This window comes from Varanus komodoensis, unplaced genomic scaffold (genome assembly GCF_004798865.1).
Source record: "Varanus komodoensis strain SLA01 unplaced genomic scaffold, ASM479886v1 scaffold29_1, whole genome shotgun sequence".
NCBI classification, from domain to species: domain Eukaryota; kingdom Metazoa; phylum Chordata; class Lepidosauria; order Squamata; family Varanidae; genus Varanus; species Varanus komodoensis.
The window spans coordinates 12,222,262-12,241,789 of NW_025335759.1; the positions used below are offsets into that span (position 1 = coordinate 12,222,262).

General features: G+C 56.6%; 1 protein-coding gene across 5 annotated transcripts in view; it reads left to right on the forward strand.

The window, feature by feature from the left end:
- Positions 1–15,304, forward strand: part of ACTN4 (actinin alpha 4) — an 83,616-nt gene extending 68,312 nt beyond the window's left edge. For 4 of the 5 annotated variants that reach the window (XM_044435313.1, XM_044435314.1, XM_044435315.1 and 1 more), the window contains 10 exons: positions 4,876–5,026; positions 8,188–8,296; positions 8,386–8,526; positions 8,793–8,975; positions 9,115–9,249; positions 10,094–10,273; positions 10,975–11,121; positions 12,988–13,068; positions 14,843–15,001; positions 15,098–15,304. In XM_044435313.1, the coding sequence (XP_044291248.1) occupies positions 4,876–5,026; positions 8,188–8,296; positions 8,386–8,526; positions 8,793–8,975; positions 9,115–9,249; positions 10,094–10,273; positions 10,975–11,121; positions 12,988–13,068; positions 14,843–15,001; positions 15,098–15,256 (1,445 nt within the window). In that variant the 3' untranslated portion in view covers positions 15,257–15,304. Of the gene's footprint in view, positions 1–4,875; positions 5,027–8,187; positions 8,297–8,385; positions 8,527–8,792; positions 8,976–9,114; positions 9,250–10,093; positions 10,274–10,974; positions 11,122–12,987; positions 13,069–13,416; positions 13,483–14,842; positions 15,002–15,097 lie in introns of all 5 variants that reach the window. The other variant, XM_044435318.1, reaches the window with a different exon arrangement.
- The last annotated feature ends 4,224 nt before the right edge of the window (positions 15,305–19,528 follow it).

The following is a 19,528-nucleotide window of genomic DNA, read 5'->3' on the forward strand; positions in this document are numbered from 1 at the left end:
GTGGGAGGAAAGGAAGCTGTTTCCATCTTCCTGTTTGCTGGAGATGGAATCTTGAATTGCATCCAACTTGACAAAGGCCTGGTTTATTCTTGTATTGTTATGCCTGTGCAAGTTGCAACTAGTCATCTTTTTCCCACTGTAGCAAACGGGTGTGGTAAGGCTGTTTATTCACAGGCGCTCTCCCCCAGTGCATCTCATGAAGCCAGGTGGCTGGACACAACAGCCATAGCCCTGTAGGTGGTAGCTCCAGAAGAGCCCAGTTTTAATGCTTGCCAGTTTGCGGTTACAAAGTTTTGTCACCCTCTTGCTGTGCATGGTTTTCCTGGTAGGGTGGTTACGCCATTGTGCGTGCGTGCTTGCGTGCGTGCGTGCGTGCGTGCTTGCTTGCTTGCTTGCTTGCTTTCCATGTGCCACTCAATTACTGCAGCATGTTGTAGAGAAGCAGGATAGGAAGGAAGGAAGGAAGCCACAGGATGTGAAAACCACAGAACTGTTTGCTAGATCACCCCGATTGCGGCTTGGAGCAGAGGAGCAAGATTCTAACGCTTCTGGATGCATGAATAAGCATGAAATCATGCAAAATTGTTTGCTCGGGTTGCGGGGGTGCTGAATAAGATTTTTAGAATCAAGGCTTTGCCACTCCCCCTAAAAAGGGTGGTGTGATGCTGTTTAAAAATGGCAGTCACTTTGCACACAACAGGAGGGATTGCCTTGATTGGCACAGTTTATGCGATCGTCGAATTCAGCCAGCTTAATGTGCGTTATGCACTGTAGGGTGTTTTGGGCCCTCTTTGAAAGAGGAACCTGGACAGTCCTCCAGACAGTGTGTTCATCTGCCCCTGTCTGCCTGGCGTCGTCTCTCTGGGGTCACAGGGAGGAGAAGGGCGCCGTGCCACCCGCTGGCCTGCTCCCTGAATGGTTCTGCTGGAGGCGCTGTGGCTCGGACTCTGGACCTTTGGCGCATGCACTGAGATTCTTAAGAAGCAGGACTTTGCACCCAGTGCCTTTTCCCGAGGGGTTCATATCCCACAGGCAGGTTCTTCCCCTGTTGGCTTGAGAGAAGCTCCCGCCAGCCGAGCCAGACCGTTTTGGGCTGTGGAGAGACCCGTGGTCTGAGTTGGCATGAGGCCGCTTCAGGTGCAGCAGGAGGGGCTGAAACTCCTCCAGGCTGAGGGCCAAATCGGCTCTCGCAAAAGCTCCTTCGGGCAGCATTGCAGGATGGGCGGGGGCAGCATGGGATCGTGCAGATCACCAGAAGCCTTAGGGGAGGCATTTCGGCCGTTGGGAACGTTCCAGAGCCGCTGTGTTGCTGGACGCCCACCGAGCCGACCTGCATTTCAGGAGGAGGCTCCTCCGGCCGCCCCTGCTTGGCGAGAGCGCTGCTCTGCCTCGCGGGCTGCCGGAGAGCCACGCTGCTTGACCCCTCCGGTTCTCAGCAGTGGTGGCGGCAGCAAACTCTTCTGCCGCTGGCCCAGGACCGCCTGAGGTTGTTTACCTCCTCGCCTTCCTGGAATCTTTTTGTCACCAGCCCTATTCTTAGCGCAGCCCAGGGCAGGGAGAGCGTTATCAACGTCCCTGCAGCTTCCTGTTGGGCACCATCTGATCCATGGCAGATTCCTCTTTCTGCAGCAAAGAGGGGGGGCCGCACCCCCACCCCACTTTCTGGGCTGCGCCCCCTCCCCCTCGCCACGGTGGCTTCATCCATCAGAGTGGGCGAGCGGGCGGGCAGTTGCTGTGGGAGGTGCAGTGTGTCCCCAAACAGCTCATGGGAGGTGGGTGAGGGAGAGGTGGAGGGGACTCCTTTGGTGCCGGAAATATCGCTGTTTATGCTTCTGCCTGGACAAAGAAGGCAAGAGCCAAAGGTTGCCGTAAGGGCATCTTCTGTAGTTTGGCACAGTCAGTATCGGGCAGCCTCAGGCCAGCCCTCTTCTGGAGAGTAAGTGGAGCCACTGCTTAGAGCAGACCTGCTGGAACCCGATCACACAGCTGGGTTTTCCCCCCAAGAAATTATCGTTCTCTCAGAGGTCACGTGGCCCAGAAACCTGAAGTCTTTGGAAGCCAGAGGGGAGAGGGGTTCTCTCTGAGTCCAAGAGAGGCAGGTCAGGGCCCCGCTCCCTCCACATTTTCCTTCAGTAGACATGGCTGGGCCCAGGCTCTCTCTGCTTGGTGTGAAACACAAATGTGAAATCCAAGAAGAGATGAATCTGGTGACTTAAGTAAGCTAAGAAACCCAGGGTTATTTTGTGCCATATTCTTACGTGAATCAAAGAACTCTGTAGGGTATCAACATCTCTCTTAGCCCTATAATCCCACATGAGAGCAGAATCTAAGTGTAGATTTTGAGCTCCCAGAGAAATTCAGTTGACATCCTTTCCCTTTAAAGCCAAGCTTCTGGGCCTTCATAATGTTTGGGAACCTCCCTGAAGTTGGAGGATGAACTTGCGCACATCTTGACTTTAGCTGCCCGACTCTGACTCTCAGCTTCCTGAGACGACCCCATGGGGCGGGCGGGAATGGCTCCCCCTCCTCCTCCTCCAAAGCACGCATCATTTTGTACACCTCTGTCATGTCTCCTCTTACTTGCCCCTTTCCTAAGCTAAATAGTCCCAGATGTTTTACCCGTTCCTTATAGGGTAATTGTTGCAGCTCTCCAATCATTTTAGCTCTTCTTTTCTGCACCTTTAGCAACTGCAGAAAACCTTATGTAGGTGCGTTGACCAGAGCTGCACACAACTGTAGTTGCCCCATAGATTTGTGTATGGGCTTGATAATTTTGACCATTGTGTTTTTAATTATCTTCCTAACCATGCCTAATGTGGAAGTTTCCTTTGTCACAGCTGCTTATGCTGGATTAGTGCTTTTGTCGGGCAGGAACGCCAAGTTCTTCTGTGGTCCGTCACCCCCAGCTCGTTTCCCTCAGCTCCTATTGGGAAGTTGGGATTTTTTTGCCCCAACACGCATCACTCTGCACAGCACAGCACTTGCTGTTTCCGGGATTCTCCCACATGTGTCAGCAAAGAGGGTAGGCTGGCTCAGAGAATCCCGCCGCTTCCCTGCTCCTTTCTTGGCAGGAAAAGGGGTCAGGGATTCAGTGCTGCGCGGGGGTCTCCCCATCGCAAGGGAGCATGCTGCAAAACATGGCGGATGGCTCCCTCCCCTTCCACGCCCCCCCCCCCCCAGCCCTTCTTGTGGCCTGAAGAAGGTTCTCTGCTCCGAAGGGGCCCGGCCCAGTCCTGGTGTGCTAGCAGCCCAGCCAGTGCTGAGGCTCGGCCTCTCTGCATGAGCCCTGCTGCTCTCCAGTTGTCTAGACCCCTGCCTGGCTGACAGCCAGGTGAGAATTTTCCAAGCTGAGCGTGTCCCGGGGAACAGCTGATTGGATGAGAAGAGCATTTTCGAAACTCCGGCGGCTTTTCTGCTCCCGACCCAAATAGCTTTTAAATGAAAGCAGCAGCTCCAGCGATGTGCCAGGTTGCTCGCAGCTCTGGCTCCCTTGCCCGCCCCCCGCCCCTCTGGCTGAGGCTGGGAAAGGAATGGGGGGAATCGTGTGTGGAGGGGCGGCGGTGGCAGTGGAATTCCAGCTGGAGGATGAGCCGGGAGAAATCCTTCGGGGCCTGAGGGGGAGCTCCGTGCGCTGGAATCTGTCGCACAGAAGTCTTATTTCCTGTGTAGCTGAAGGAAGCCAAGAGCGCATTTCCTGTGTCTGGGCCCCGTTCGACGGAGCGCTGGGAGGCATATGGCGCAAAGCTCGCCGCACAGCGGGCCAGCCCGAGCCGCTTGTAGGGGGACCCACACTGCTCGAGGACTGTGGGGGGGGGAGCAAGCGGGGCCATGTGGGGGCTTGCGACACCCACAGAGCCTGCCTTCAAAGCGCCCGTGGGAAACCAGCCACCCCCTGCCTTGGCAAAGTGGGGGGCTTTTCAGAGTCACTCAGGCTTGCTGCTCCTACAGGTCACGGCCGCAGAGGTATGGCCTGCTGCCCGCCTGGCTTCCCTCCCTCCCTCTTTCCTTTTTCCAATGAGTATATCTGTCCTGCAGTCCTTTATAAATTCATGACAGGTTCCTGAATTACCTCAACATATTAAAGCAAAACAACAGCCATGTAAGAGACGCAACTATTTTAAAAAGTGTAAAAGTAGGGACATAAAAATACCCATCTGCCTTAAGAATATGGGGGACTAAAAGGGTCTGAACAGCTGTGCCAAGAGCTTAAGGAAGAGCCAGCCGTACCCCTCTAGGGAGGGGAGCGTGCTTGCTTGGGAGACGCGACAGGAGAGGCCCCAAAACTCCAGAGCTGCTGCAGGGCATCGGGAGGATCAAACAGCTCGCAGCCGTGGTGCATCTGACCCTTGCAGCGCTCTGCAGTTCCTCCGGATCCCACTGGAAAACACACACGGAGTGTTTCGGTGCAGCGGGGACCCCGCTTTGGGGCCCTGTAAAGGCGGACCAGCGCCACGCACGTGGTGGGAGAGCTGCGGCGTGAGGCTGATCCTGGCAGGGCAGCTGTGCTCAGCACCTCTCAAGCGTGTGGGCCGCTTTGCACAATCTCCTTTAAAAGCCCTGTGAAGCAGGCCGACTGGTCTGCGGGCGAGTGGCTGCGCCTGGCAGGATAGTCACTTACGCCGGGTCAGGTTGAGCACGTGCCTGCAGGGACCGCCGGGCTGGTGGCCGCCGTGTCGTGCGGGAGGCCTGCCCGTCGCATGCATTTGGCGGGGGGGAGGGGCGGGTCCTTGGCCAGAATCGAGCAGAAGAGCCGCCCTGCAGCTGCCCGTGGGAGGCCCACAAGCAGGGCGGGAGGGCCGGGGTGCCCTCCCCGCAGACCCCCGCGGCTGGCGGACCTGCCCCTCCTCTGACCAGCCTGCCTTCCGTCCTCCACAGGCAAAGAGGCTATGCTGAGGCAGAAGGACTACGAGACGGCCACCCTGTCGGACATCAAAGCCCTGATCCGGAAGCACGAGGCGTTTGAGAGCGACCTCGCAGCACACCAGGACCGCGTGGAGCAGATCGCCGCCATCGCCCAGGAGCTCAAGTAGGCCTGCCTGCCTTCCTCTGCTGCCTCGCTCTCCCGAGCGGCCCCTTTCCGGGGGCGTTCACACCCGGTGCTGCATTGCCCTGCGGGCAGGTGTGAAGCCCGTGGGTGAGCCGAACGGTGGGAAAGCTCTGCGAGCAGCCCGGGCCATTCAGCAGCGGGGTCGGCTGCCTCGGGCCCTGCCGCTCTCCCCTCTGCTTGGGGGCCCTGAAGCAGAAGCGCAGGGGATCGGCCGTTGGCCTGGAAGCCCCTTCTGGTCCCGAAAGGCCAGGATGACGCTGGTGTGGCCCTTGAGCATGCCATGAAGAACCGCCTTCACCTCGATTTTAAAAGTCATGCTGCAGCGGCGGTGGCTCAGCACGGGGAGGGCAAATTAAGAAGCACGCTGCTCCATCTGAGTGCCGTGCCTCTTCCGAGGAGGGTTGGAAATTGTGGTCTGGTGAGAGTGCTGAGAACATTCCCTACCCCTCGTCCCCAGAGTATATTTTCAAAGGTTTCCAGGAGCGGAATGAGGAGGAAGAGCAGAACCTTAAACCAGTTTTAAATGCATGCTCGAACTGTCCCCTGCCTCCAGTCGCAGCCCCCTTCCAAATTACGGAGAAACAGGCAGAAAATGTCTTACGGGGTGTGCAAAGTGCACCCCACGTGGTCGGGCAGCAGGCCCAAGTAATAAATGCTTTTCCAGCTGCTGGGTTATGCATTGGAACGTTCCCCCCAACCTGCCCACCACTCTCTGCAGGTAGAAAAACTCCATGGGGAGGAAAGGGACAGGCGGAGACTCCACACGTAAGCTGATTGTGCGCTCTCCCCGGTGGGGAGCACGGGGGACATGGAATTCCCTCTGCCTCCTCCACCTGCAGTGGGGCAGCATTTTGCCTAATCCTGCTGATGGTTTGATGTCAGTGGTATCATTTTGAGCTCTCGCCCTCCCAAGCAGCGGAGCATAACGTCTCGCCGTGCAGGTAGGCCTAGAGAGAAGAGGGGCACCTCGACTCCGCCTGGACCAGCGTCCTGGCCAAAGCGGAGCGAGGCTGTCGCACTTCCTCCTGCCCTCCTCCTGCTCTTTCCGCCCCGTGGGGTCGTGATCCCATCCACTCCCATTCCTCCTCCCCGTGCCTCACTCCGCAGCTTCTTTCGTCTGTCCCTAACCAGGTGCTGGGTGGATGCAGTGGGTGTCAGCCCCCACCCTTCTGCTAGCCACGCCGTCTGCCCCCAGAGGGGCTGCAGCCGGAACATACCAGCAGTGCGCCAGCATGAGGAAGGCCGCCATATAAAACTTGCCCACCTCCCCTAAAGAAACACCAGCAGCCCGCCAGCCCCTTAAAAAGCCCCCCGGCTGCCCACGTGTGTCTGCGCGGGCCATTTTTCCGCAGAGGGCTGACACAAAGCGACACTGTGTGTGATATTTTTGGCAAATCCAAAATAGCAGCCCTCCTCCTTTTCCATTTGTCACTTAGGATCCCTTTCCAACGCGTCCTTGGCTCTTGCGCCGTCGGCTGGGATCACCTCTCTTTGGAATGAGTGCCCAAAAGCCCGCACTCTCCCTTGGGCACGGCTTCACACACACACACACACCAGACACACAGTGCCCCTATTGTTCTCCTCCCCTCCTCCCCTTTGTGTGTCGCAGAATGCAGTTATTGTAAGAGTTTGCTCCAAACTTCTCCCCCACCACCCAACTGCTTTTTCCACTCAGATAAACTCACTCACAATTAGTACACACAGGGGCAAGAGCGGAGCCTCGCCATGAATGGAGGCTCTTATTCCAGTGGCTGGGAATGGCAGAGAACACGGAAACACGGATGTGTGTGGCCTGGAGCATGACTTCATGGAGAGAATGCACACGCGCTCTCCTCCGTCTCCGCTTCCTTCCCTTGCCAAGGCCTTGCGTTCGGAAAGCTCCGCTGGGTGGCAGGAGCGGTGGCCGGGAAGTCCTTCCGTCCCACATCTGCCGCCCAGCGCTCCACCGGGGCGTGCCCCCTCCCCCCGATTCGGGCCCCATAGGAGGGGCTCTGCCCATAGGCCGGCTCCCCACCACGCCTGAGCACTGGCTCTTACGCCTCCTGCCCCACCCCTTGCTCCACAGGTTTTTGGGGAGCAGGGGGCTGCATCCCAGCCTGCCGCCTTCCAGGGGTTCTGGGAGCCTGCCACTGTGGGTGGGGGGTGGCACTGTGCCGCCCCACCACCCTGCTCCGCCGAGCGGATGGAGATCTGGGCCATCTTTCGGGTGGGAATGCGCGATCGAGCCGTCTGCATTTGGCAGCGTTTGGGTGGCCGGCAGCATCCCCTGGTGCCCGGGAGCTGCCGCTGCAGCACCTGTCTTCTGCTCCGAAGAGGAACCTGCCCACGCGAGCGGAGCATCCCGACGGTGCCCACCAGATCTTGCGTCTCACTGCTGCCCTCCCGTGTCGCCTCTCCAGCATGACCGGAAAAAGATGGGCCCGCAGAGAAAAGGGTTTCTTTGCGAGTGGCCTCCCCGGAGATGCCGCTTGGCCCCCTAAATGTTAGCCAAGCCACATACCCACAACTCCCCCCGGCATCCCCTCCCCAAAAAACTCTGCTCTCACATTTCTCCTAGCATTAAAACTGCCAGGAGGATTACTAGCCGCCCCTGCCTCACGTGGCGTGCAGAAATCGCCTGCTTCTTGGTGGTGGCGGCGGCAGGAGGAGGCACCTTTCCTGGCCTTGCCGAAGGGCGATCGTCCGGCTCGCCGCCCAGAGCGGAACCCTCCCCGGGCGTCTGCTCTCCAGTTAAAGCTGTAGCATGTCCAGGCCAGATGCAGGGGGCGCTGCCCCATGGAGGCAGGCACGGAGCCTCACGGTTCCCACCTTGCCGCCTGTGCCCAAACGTGCTTCTTGGCGCCTCATTCTTGCGTGGCGGCCCTTGCGTTGGGGTGGGACACATGTGGCCTTTGAGGGCAGGCCGGACTGCAGCTCTCACCGTCCTGCACCGCCAGCTGTGCTGGCTGGGCCTGATGGGAGCCGTGGCTGGACTGCAGCTCTCACCGTCCTGCACCGCCAGCTGTGCTGGCTGGGCCTGATGGGAGCCGTGGCTGGACTGCATGCTCCCACCCACTGGAAAAAGCAGCAGACACGGGTGCGCCTGGAAGCCCCGTGTGGTCCGGCCCCCAGCCAGCGCTTCCCTTCTGTGTTCCCCACAGTGAGCTGGATTATTACGACTCGCCCAGCGTCAACGCCCGGTGCCAGAAGATCTGCGACCAGTGGGACTCCCTGGGATCGCTGACCCACACCCGAAGGGAAGCACTTGAGGTGAGCCGGAGGGCCTTCCGGGGGTGGGGCGGGGGGGCAGTACCAGTGCCCTTGCGGGGACCTGACCATGCCCTGCATCCCCTGCCCAGAAAACAGAGAAGCAGTTGGAGACCATCGATCAGCTCCACCTGGAGTATGCCAAGAGGGCAGCCCCCTTCAACAACTGGATGGAGAGTGCGATGGAGGACCTGCAGGACATGTTCATTGTGCACACCACCGAGGAGATCGAGGTGAGCGGACGCGAGGGGCCGCTTGCAGCCCGGGGGAGTGCAGCGTGCGTCTTGCTCTCAGGAGGGCTGTGGCCTGCCCTGAAACCTCACAATCTGTGCCTTGCGGAGAGGACGAGTCCATCTTCCAAGACGGGCCGTTCCAGACCAGCGCAGCACCATTAGTGCCTGGCTGAATTTCAGGCTTTTGCCAAGTGAGTCCCATCTCACCGCTGGCCAGGTCTCGGGATCCCTCCCTTGTTTCTATCTGGGGCGCTTTTCTCTTCCAGGGCCTGATCGCAGCCCATGACCAGTTCAAATCCACCCTGCCCGACGCAGACAAGGAACGGGAGGCCATCCTGGGTATCCAGAGTGAAGCACAGAGAATCGCGGACTACAATAACATAAAGCTCTCTGGGAACAATCCCTACACTTCCGTCACTCCACAGATCATCAACTCCAAGTGGGAAAGGGTACGCGACGGCGGCCGGGCCTGCCGGGCCATGTTGTGAATCCCTTCTCAGCCTGGCGGCGGGCGGAGAGAGGGTGCGACTGGCGGGCAAGCCTGAGGCCGACCGTCCGAACGCGGCTCTCCTTTCCTTTGCCGGGCAGGTGCAGCAGCTGGTCCCCAAGCGGGACCATGCCCTGCAGGGCGAGCAGAGCAAGCAGCAGTCCAACGAGCACCTGCGCCGACAGTTCGCCAGCCAGGCCAACATCGTGGGGCCCTGGATCCAGACCAAGATGGAGGTGAGCGGCTCTGCCCCATCCCTCCCCCCTCACGAGAACTTGGGAGGGAGGCAGGAGGAGAGCCGTGCTGGATCTCCAAGTGCAGGTGTGAGCCGGGAGGAGCCGGTTGCAGGAGCAAGCGATGTGCCCGAAAGACCCCGGTTCGGATCTCGGCACAGCTGGATGCCTGCAGGTGGCCGTGTTCCCATCCTCAGTCTGTACCTGAAATGCAGGGACTATCATCTTGTTTAGCTCCGAGGGCTGTTGCAAGGGCCGCACCCCAAGAAGTGATCTGTCTGGTGGTCACGCCCTGCTGCTGGCTGCCCGTCAAACCGTTTTTCATTCCAAACCCCCCTTTCTGGTTGCTTTTCAAATTGCCCAAGGTGGGGGCATGGGAAATGCTCCCGAAGGGATGCGCAGGTGCCAGGTGTGGCGGCGGCGGCCATGGAGGTGGTGCTGGTATCTTAAGCATCCCGCAGATGTGTTGGGCTGGTCTGCTGGCATTTCCCAGCTGAGGGGTCCCCGGGCTGGCAAAGTCCGTTTCTCCAGATGCTCTGTGGGCGGCTCATTTCAGCATATTGACTCAGCATATTGGGAGCCCTTTGGACTGGACCCGCCGAGCGGAAAAGGAGTACAATATTAGCGACATTGGCACCTGGAACGGGGGTCACGGGGAGACGGGGGCACTACGCCAGCTGTGACATTGCTCGCGAGGGGCGAGGGAGAGCCTCTGTCAGTGCCCACCAGAGCAGGAGTGGGGTGGGGGCTGCAGGGGGCAGGTGCCTCTTGCTGACTTCCCAGGCGGGACGATCGGCCTGCTTGCCCTCGGCGTGCCGCCCATTCACCCCTCTCCCCTCCCCTCCAGGAAATTGGGCGCATCTCCATCGAGATGAACGGCACCTTGGAAGACCAGCTGAACCACCTCAAGCAGTACGAGCTGAGCATCGTGGACTACAAGCCCAACATCGACGTCCTCGAGCAGCAGCACCAGCTCATCCAGGAGGCGCTCATCTTCGACAACAAGCACACCAACTACACCATGGAGGTGAGGGGGAGGCGCCCGCCGGCCGTCTGCTCCGGGGCCGAGCCGTCGTGGGAGGGAGCGGCCGGCCTGCAGGGCGGGCGAGGCCTGCACCGGTGCTCAGGAAGAGCCGCACAGGGCCCTTCAGAGCTGCGCAGGCCCTGTCCAGCATGCGGCTTTCACAGTGGCCAGCCGACCAGCTGCCTGTGAGACGCCCACAAGCAGGACTCGGGTGCCGTTGCCCGCTCTGGGGCGTGCCCCCCACTGACTGGCCTTGATGCTGGGGGAGCACAGGCAGCCTTCTCCCTGCGGAATTTGTCACATCCCCTGTAGGGCTTCGCCTGCTTGGGAATGCCGTGGCTCAGCTATGCCTGCGTGAGGCCTGAATGGGCTCCGTGAGATCGGTGGGGCACTTGCCATGCGATGCACCGCACACTGTTCCCCTTGGCTGGTCGTGCCAGGGGTTCTGTTCTGCGTCACATGCTGGGTGGCTGAGCAGGCGGGTCCAGAGGCTGAATCCCCGGTGCGGACCCTCCTGCCCCTCTGCTCCTGACGCTTGGCATTAGGATATGCCTCCGCCCTGGGCACTGCCTAGCAGCAAGCTCGGAAATGCCTGACGGGCATCATTCCCAGTAGTCCTGCGGGTAAAAATTGAAGGGAGCGATGCCCCCTCTTGGCTGGATCCAACAGCTAAGCCTGCCCCCTTTATTCTCGCCCATCTCCAGCACATCCGTGTCGGCTGGGAGCAGCTCCTCACCACCATCGCCCGGACCATCAATGAGGTGGAGAACCAGATCCTCACCCGGGATGCGAAGGGAATCAGCCAGGAGCAGATGCAGGAGTTCCGGGCCTCCTTCAACCACTTCGATAAGGTAAACTGGACCGGGGGGAGGGCTCCCCATGGAATGGCAGAAACGGTTGTGCTCCATGGGGTTGGGGGATGGGGGGTTCACACAGGCCATTCCCCTGCTCCTCTTTGCCTCTCCTTTTTTAAAAGGCAGAGGGCTCCTGGCCACAGTGAGCAACATGTGCCCCATATCTTTCAGCCGCAATAGACCTGAGATACCTGGCAGAGGCTAGCACAGCCCAGGGCTTGGCATAACGTAGGGGTAAAGTTCCATTGAAAGAGGGCGATTTTGAAAAAGCCCTTCTTGAGTAGCTTTTTCTGCACAGCTCATCATTTCTGCCCATTCTAAACACATCCCAACCATCAGAATCATGCCAGGACACCTCGTTTTTCTAACCCTAACCCCACCCCTACCCTGGTGCACACCCCTAACCCTAATATGGGGGCAAAGTTCCATTGAAAAGAGGGCGATTTGAAAAAGCCTTCCTTGAGTAGCTTTTTCTGCACAGCTCAACATTTCTGCCCATTCTAAACACATTCCAACCATCAAAGTCATGCCAGGACACCTCGTTTTTCTAACCCTAGCCCATTGATGGCAAACCTTGTAAAGACCAGGTACCCAAACTGCAACCCAAAACCCACTTATTTATCGCAAAATGCCAACGCTGCAATAAAACCTGAAAACTGAGGCTTTAGTTTAATGAAAACAACTCACAGCCAGTCCAAGCAAATGTATATATATCCTTGGCAGTGCACTGACCGGCCATGCCAAAGCTCGTACGAGTCGCATCTAATGAGTCATGGCTTGTGACATCATCTCCTGGCACCACTATTCCTTTCTGAGCATGCGCATGGCCCCTCTGTACATTGTTATCCGATGCCTGGATGCTGGGGCGGCTTGGCTCGTGTGTCGACAGGGAGGGCTCTGCGTGCCCGCTGTGCCGCGCGGGCCATAGGTTTGCCACCACTGCGTTAGGGTTCTTTGTGCCAAGGAGCACTTTCGCAGCTTAGGTGTGTTCACAAAGCTGGGAGTGGGCAGAAGGTGGATCTCCAGGTGTGCTGGACTTCAGCTCCCAGCATTCCTGTCCTCTGGACATCCTGGAAGAGGCGCCTCCCAGCCTCCCGGAGGCACCTTCCTGCACAAAGCAGCTGATCCGAGTCTTGCCAGCAGCGGGGTGGAGCCTCCCTTCCCAGCCCTGGCAGAAGTGTGTTTCTTTAAATGGGTCTTCTCCCTTCTACCATCAAGACCACGTGAGCCCCCAAAAGCAGCGGCTGGGCTGCGCTGTCTTGGCCAGTGCAACAAGAGGGGTCCCTCTTCCTCTCCAAGCCAGTGGCTTTTCCGGATGTTCACATATGACTCATGCCCAGTAGCAGCACGCCAAATATTTGGGAATAGTTTGCCACCAGTTGATCCAGTGAGCAGCAGAGTTCAGTGTGGAAGCCCTGCGCTCCCTCCCATATGCCAGGAAGCACAGGAATTCATGGAGTGGTTCCCACCCACTGGCGAACCAATCCCGCGCCTTCTAAAAACAAAGGTGGGGATCAGGAATCCGGTTTTCCCTGTGTTTGGCGGAGAGGCAACGCATGTCCCATTCCCCGGTGGATGCCTGTGAGTATCCACCCGTGGCCCAAGCGGGGATGGGGGAAAGTCGCTGAGGCCGAGCCTGTGGGGCTAGACTGGCCCCCTTTCCTTCTCTGGGGGCGCAATCCTCCCCCGCGTCAGGGCTTGCAGACTCAAGCTGGTTGTGAACTCGGTGTGGGACTAACGGCGTGTCTTTTCCCCTCCACCTGGCCTCCCTCGTTGTGTCCGCACGGGCCTTCCCGCCGCCCTCTCTTTTCCTCGACGTACATACCGCGCCCTCCGCCCTTCCTGTGCGTGGCCCGGCGGCAGGACCACGGCGGCTCCCTGGGACCCGAAGAGTTCAAAGCTTGCCTCATCAGCTTGGGATACGATGTGGAAAATGACCGACAGGTACCTGACGTCCGCTCACTGCGGAGACTTCTGGAAACATTGCAATTAACCTGATCTCCTTTCTCTCTTCCTCCTTCACATTGTTCCCTCCCCCAACTTCTCCTCCAATCATCCTGTTGTTAATGTTTTTTATATCCAATTCCTGTGCCCAATTCGTCCTTCCCACCCCCATCCTCTGGTAACATGGCATCTCGATGACTTTTCCGGACTGACTTTCTCTCTCTGCGTCTTTCTCTCCCTCCATGGGGCTGTTGCTCTGTCCTTCCTTTCATCCGTGCATGCCTTGTCTGTCTGCACCCTTCTCCTCCACCTTCCTTCCTTGCTTCTCCTGCTGGCCTCTCGGAGTAGAAACGCACGGGGAGCATGGACACCGATGACTACCGAGCCCTCCTTATCTCCACGGGATACAGCCTGGTACGCACTCTGCTTTGCCTCTCCTCTTCTTTGCACTGTCTTTGCTGGCGGTGATGGTCGCCTGAGTGTTCTGGCTGTCTGTCCGTCCTCTTGCAGCTGATGGGGGCTGGTATGTCAAAAGTTTGACTACGGGGTCAGGAAATTGTCCTTGGAGGTATTTGTGCTCAAGGTGGATGTCGGGGGGGGGGGGATGTTTGGCTCTTTGCTAGGGTTGCCAGATGCTTAATTTTTTGTTTAAGTCAATCCACATTTTGAAATCTATTTTAGCATAAATATATTTGCATATTACCCAGACTTCAGTGTGGGAGTCTTTTGAGAGAGATCAAAGGCAGAGGAGAGACCTTGGAGCAAGTTCTAAACAAAGGAGACGTGTTAGTTTTAGAAGAAAAAAGCCATCCTCGATTCATTTTCTGCTGCTGACCTGTAATTTCTATTTGGCAGACCAGTTGGCTATGATAATTAGCTGCCAAAGCAAAAGTACGGAGTGGGCGTGTGGTCCTTAAGTCACAGCCCTGCCAATCAAAACTGGACTCGGTGGAGGCTTTTATGGAAAGTTGGGCGCCTGCAACCAAGTATTTGCTCCTACTTGCAACACAGATGTGTGAGGAGCCGCATTGTGCGGTGGGAAGGGGTTTCCTTCAGATGGGTGAGGATGGGTAACTTGCAGCACCATCCTATGAAAGTTTGGAGAAGGGAAAAAGGCCTAAAACTTCATCATGCCCCAGCCAGCCATGGGGAGTGGCCTAGGGCAGGCAGTGCATCCTGTCCGTCTAGCCAAGTATGACCATACCATCTTGCTTCATTCCTGCATTCATCAGGAGACACCCTCCTGGCAGTGCCAGAAATGCCAGAGGCCCAGCCTGTGATGGCTCAGGATCGGGCCCGTACACCTTCACACCCAGTCTCTGGAACCCCTCACTAGTTAAAACCAAACAGGCGCCAACCCTTCCAGCTTCCGGCAGCTCCTGAAATCTTCCTCTTCCTCCAACACGCTTTCCCAGAATAGCAGAGTCTTGGCTTTTTCCCTGCTGTCATCTCAGGAGCCTGAGTTTTACACAGAACTTCACTCTGGTTTTGCACCGTGGAAGCTACACAGTGTGCAGCCATCTCTCTCAAACGCAAGCCACTCTTGCCTGTCAGTGACTGAGAGCTCCAGCAGGCAGCAGCTCTCCGCGGTCTCGGGCAGGCAGGCATTTTTGCCCCCTGTGTGCTGCCAGGAGTTGCACCAGGAACCAGCGCCAGGGTGTGCCGTCTTGGCTGGAGGCTGCGGCTCGCCGTGCTGCGCCAAGCCTTCAGAGCGGCCGCGGCCGTCACCTCCTGTGGGGGAACTGAAATCCTCTCTCCCGCCACCCTTTGCCAGGGAGATGCAGAGTTCAATCGGATCATGAGCCTTGTGGATCCCAACCAGAGCGGTGTGGTGACCTTCCAAGCCTTCATTGACTTCATGTCCCGGGAGACAACAGACACGGATACGGCGGACCAAGTCATTGCCTCCTTCAAGGTCCTGGCTGGCGACAAGGTAAGAGGCCGGGACGGGAACGGGGCTCGCAGAGCGAGCGCCTTGCCCTACAACCGGCAAGAGCCCAGCCCCTGACGCCTTCTCTGTCTCCCGCAGAACTACATCACAGCGGAGGAGCTGCAGCGAGAGCTTCCCCCGGATCAGGCCGAGTACTGCATTGCCCGCATGGCACCTTACCAGGGGCCCGACGCCACCCCCGGAGCCCTGGACTACAAGTCCTTCTCCACGGCGCTGTATGGCGAGAGTGATCTGTGAGGCAGAGAGGGCGGCGGCAGCGGAAACAGCAAGCGCTGGCGCTTCTGGGGAGGGGTGGGGGGACGGGAGGGGAGGGGAGGGGGCGCGACAGTTGGAATTTCCCTCCAAGCTGTATTCACGTACACGCACACACACACACACACACACACACACACACACAGAGCAACGGGGACTATGTCCTCCCCCCCCCCCTCTCTCTCTCTCTCTCTTTCTCTCTCGCTCTCTCTCCCTCTCTGAGGACAGAAAGCTGCCTCCACGCTGGGCGACCCTAGGAGCTGACCTATATAACTTTTTTTTAATGACGTATTTTACGTATACTGTTACCTATGCAATGGTTGTACTTCTTTTCTTTCCTACAACACTAAGCAGGGGGGAGAGGGCCGTGATCTCCCTGTCGCCTCGGCTTTCCACTGCTCTGCAAGGCAGGGAGACAGGCAGGTCCATGGGCTTTGCAGCAAAGAGTCGAACGCAGAAAACATCCAGGCAGCTGTGGCTCAGGTGGCACTTTTCGTTAAAGCTTAGGTCCCGTTCCGTTTTCTTTCCTCAGTCAGAAAAGCAGGGGAGATTCTGTTCTCCGAATGGCTGGCAAAGTTCTCCAGAACTGGATCTCACTCTCCCTCACGGTTCGGTCTGTCCCTCCCTCTCCCAGTTTGCGTCACGGCGGCCAGAGCCCTGCCGTGGGTCAGCGGCATGTTGACACCCAAGCAATTCCGGTCTGGAGGACCACCAAGATACACTTTCTGCAGGTGTCTTTTGTTTTGTTTTGTTTTGTTTTGTTTTGTTTTGTTTTGTTTTGTTTTGTTTTGAGTTTTTAAATACAGAACCTGGGTACCCCATTCCTTTTCAGCCCTTCCACCTCACTGTGCCAGGCAGTTGGAGAACATTTGTTCCCTCCCTGTTCCACCCCCCCGAAGCCCACCTGACACAAATGCGCCCAGGATGGGGGGCACAGCTGGACTTCAGACACTGCCTGGCCCAAAGCAGCCGTTCAGCACAGGCAGGCAGCTAAGCTCGCCGATCTGCCAGTCCTGCGGCCAGCTCTTCTTTTCCCTCCTCAAGCATCGTCTGCCTGCCTCCTTTCTTGTCTTAACCCCTCTAGTTGACCTTCCCCACTTGGCTGAGAGTTACCCACCTGGCTTCCAGCCCAGTGCCGGATTATTTGGGGTGGGGATCAGAGGAGACCTCGCTCTGGGGAAGAAGTAGGCCCTGGTTGCGTTACACAAACTGTGAGCGCAAGTTGCAGGCTCTTCTATCTCGCAGTCGGCTGCTTATTCACTGGTCCTTATGAAGAAGGAAAAATGGTATAGAGAGAGATGCCCTCATCCTCCTCTGCATGCTAGGCCTGTGTCCTGTTTTTAAAAACTACTCCTCCTTTCTACCCATCCCCAAGTCGGTTTTTTTGTACGACGTTTAGAAACACATTTATCTCAGCAATACAGACACAGACGAAGGGCGAAGCACAGAACAGGTTCAGGGATGTAATAGAGGCCGATTCACAGCTGCGAGGGAGCAGGTGCCTACACCAGTCTTAAAAGAAGGTAGTCCTTCCTCCCAGATAGGTGGAACCCTCTGTTTCCCCCTTTGCATGCGTCATGGGGGAAGTGAAATGGGGGTGGGGTGGGGTATTGATCCACAGGGATCATAACTAAAGGATGCTTTTAAAGGGAAATTTGGAACGGTGTCTGCGAAGGAGGGACATGGCAAGACCTTTTGCTTGCTTCCACTCCTGGGCTGCAGGAAGCCCAAGCAAGAGGTCATGCTCGTGGGACGGGTCAGGGGAGAGCCCGAAGCAGCTCCTTCCCTGTTAATCTGGGGTGCCTCAAACCGCTCAGTTGATTCCTTCCCTCTGTAGGCAGGGGTGCTTCACCGGTTCAGTCTTCCTCACTTTCTCTCCACTTGGAACAACCCTTTAAATTCATTGCTTCACGCTTATATATATATTATATATATATCTATTTTTTGTAATTTCTTCATCATGGTGCAGGGTTTTCTGAGGACCAAATTTAAACAGAAGAGAACCGTGCAAAGATCTTTTTTAAAAAAGAGAAATTAAAAACACAGCAAGCTGTTGCAATTTAATAACGTCCAGATTTATTATTATAAAGTATATATATATTCATCTAGCATCGCATAGTGCCGATCAGTGGCGTTTTTTGTCTTTTTCCTTTCATCATGTACTTAAAATTACGGCTGACTGTAGCACTGGAAACTGTAACATTCCCATAGTGTTTTTGTTGTCGTCGTCATCCATATTTTTTGTTTAGGTTCTCTTTTTTGTTGTTGGAGAAGGTTAGCCTCTTTTATTGCGTTTGCTACTGGATGCCTGCCCGTGGAGGACAGATGCTTCAGCCGAAAGGGAGTAGTCAGTGCCTGTCCACCCCTGTTCATCAGCAAGTCTACTCTGAAACTTCCAAGCTTTCTGGGGAAGCCAGCCCCCCCACTCCCTTTTGGGAACAAGACAATAAAGTGTAATATTTTTAAGGATTATTTTTGTACTGTCTTCTTTCCCTCCACTTTCCTCTTGCCACTTGTGTTATTGTCCTGCGAAGAATCGCTCTGGATCAGAGCAAAGGCCGAAGACTGGACTGGGGCGCAGGGCGTCTGGGCTCTAGTCCCCGCTCAGCTACGAAGCTCGTGGGCGACTTTGGGCCAGCCTCGCCTTCTCGCCCAACCCCAGGCTGTCACTGGGAGATAAAATGGAGCTGCAGAAGTGGCCCTGGGTGGGAGGGAAGGTGGGCTGCCTTGCTCTGGTTCTGGAGGGGGCAGAAGCTGGCCAGGTGGGTGGCTGTCGGCGCTTGGGTTGCAGCAGGTTCCACAGCTGGATCATGCCCGGTGTGAGCAAGAGGCCCGTCCTCTGAAGCGGGCACAGCGTCTCTCTGTCCAGCCTGTGGCCAGGCACTCTGCAGTGCGGCAGGTGTAGGGCTCCGCCGGCCGGCTACCAGAGAGCCTTTGGAAGGGAGGTGTGTGGCTTCCGGAGCATGGTCTGTCCTTACCACCGAGCTCCTGAAAAGGGCTTCCGACCCACTGGCAGCCAGCTCTGCTGCATCCTTTGTCCCCCGCCCCCCAGCTTTTTGTGAGGGGAAGAAGCGGGGCAGGGCGCCAGAAACGGTCCCCTCTGCCCGAAAGAGCTCCTTGTGGCAAGTGTTCCTTGCCCTGGTGTTTGAAGGGTTGGGAGCACATGCCTGGGTGCCTCGTGTCACCCCCTTGACGCTCTTCCTAGACTTCTAGGGAGGAGGGCTGAGTCCCCATGCCCTTGGCCATCCCAGGGGAGGGAGCCAGCTAGTTGCAGAGGGCGGTATGAGCTTCATTTTTCGTTCATTCAGAAAAACCCTGTGGTGTCTGATCACAATCCTCTGTAAGTCTGTGTGTGTGAAAACCAGTCATTGTTCTGCAAACTGCAAATCATAAATGTTAACATCAGAACTCTCTTGTTCCAATTATATCACCACCACAATACACCGCATTGTATTTATCCTACATTTTTCCTCTTGCAAGGCACCCAAGTTTACAAGGTTCCCCTTGACTCCATTTTTATCCACACAACAACCCTATGAGGTAGGTTAGGCTGAAAGTGAGAAGCTTCTCCACTCACACAATGGTTTAGGAAGAGAGAGTTTTCTTTTTGCCCCAAATTCCTCTCCCTGGTGGATTTATGGGCTGGATTGGGAAGAGTTTCCAAAACAAATTCAGATCCAGTCACTTGTCAGGCACATGTCGCAGTCACACTATCGCTCATAAACCAGTGGAAGGACTTGGAAGACCAATCTAGTATATAGCCTTTCTTGGAAGGCATTACGTCTTCAGTCTTTGAGACAGAAATATTCAACAGCATTAAATTACTCATGTGAACCAGGCTGCCTGAAAGGTGTTCTCCCTCAACTAAGCATGAAAACTCCAGGTACTTTCTCTTCAAGCCCATCTTTTTTATTTTTCTGAAATGCTAAAATACACTGGATACTTGGGTATGGTTAGAAGATTATGAGACTGAACAATCTTTCCATGTATGTCTGTTACTTCCTGCAAAAGATTTACCCTGCTCATCTTGGCTTGTCGCCTTCTCTCTCTCCTCTCCTAGGCAGAGAAGAAAGTGCAGTAAGGACAATTTCACAGGAATTCCAGCTAAACATGGGGCAGGGCTGGCCACTGAAATGGCAAGCAAAGCTACGGATACCACGTGCCATAGGGCAGTCTCGCGTGAGGGTTGGACTTGACATTAAGGAGCTGAGGGAGGGCATGACCGGAACCAGTGGAAGATGTTGGCACCTGAGGCAC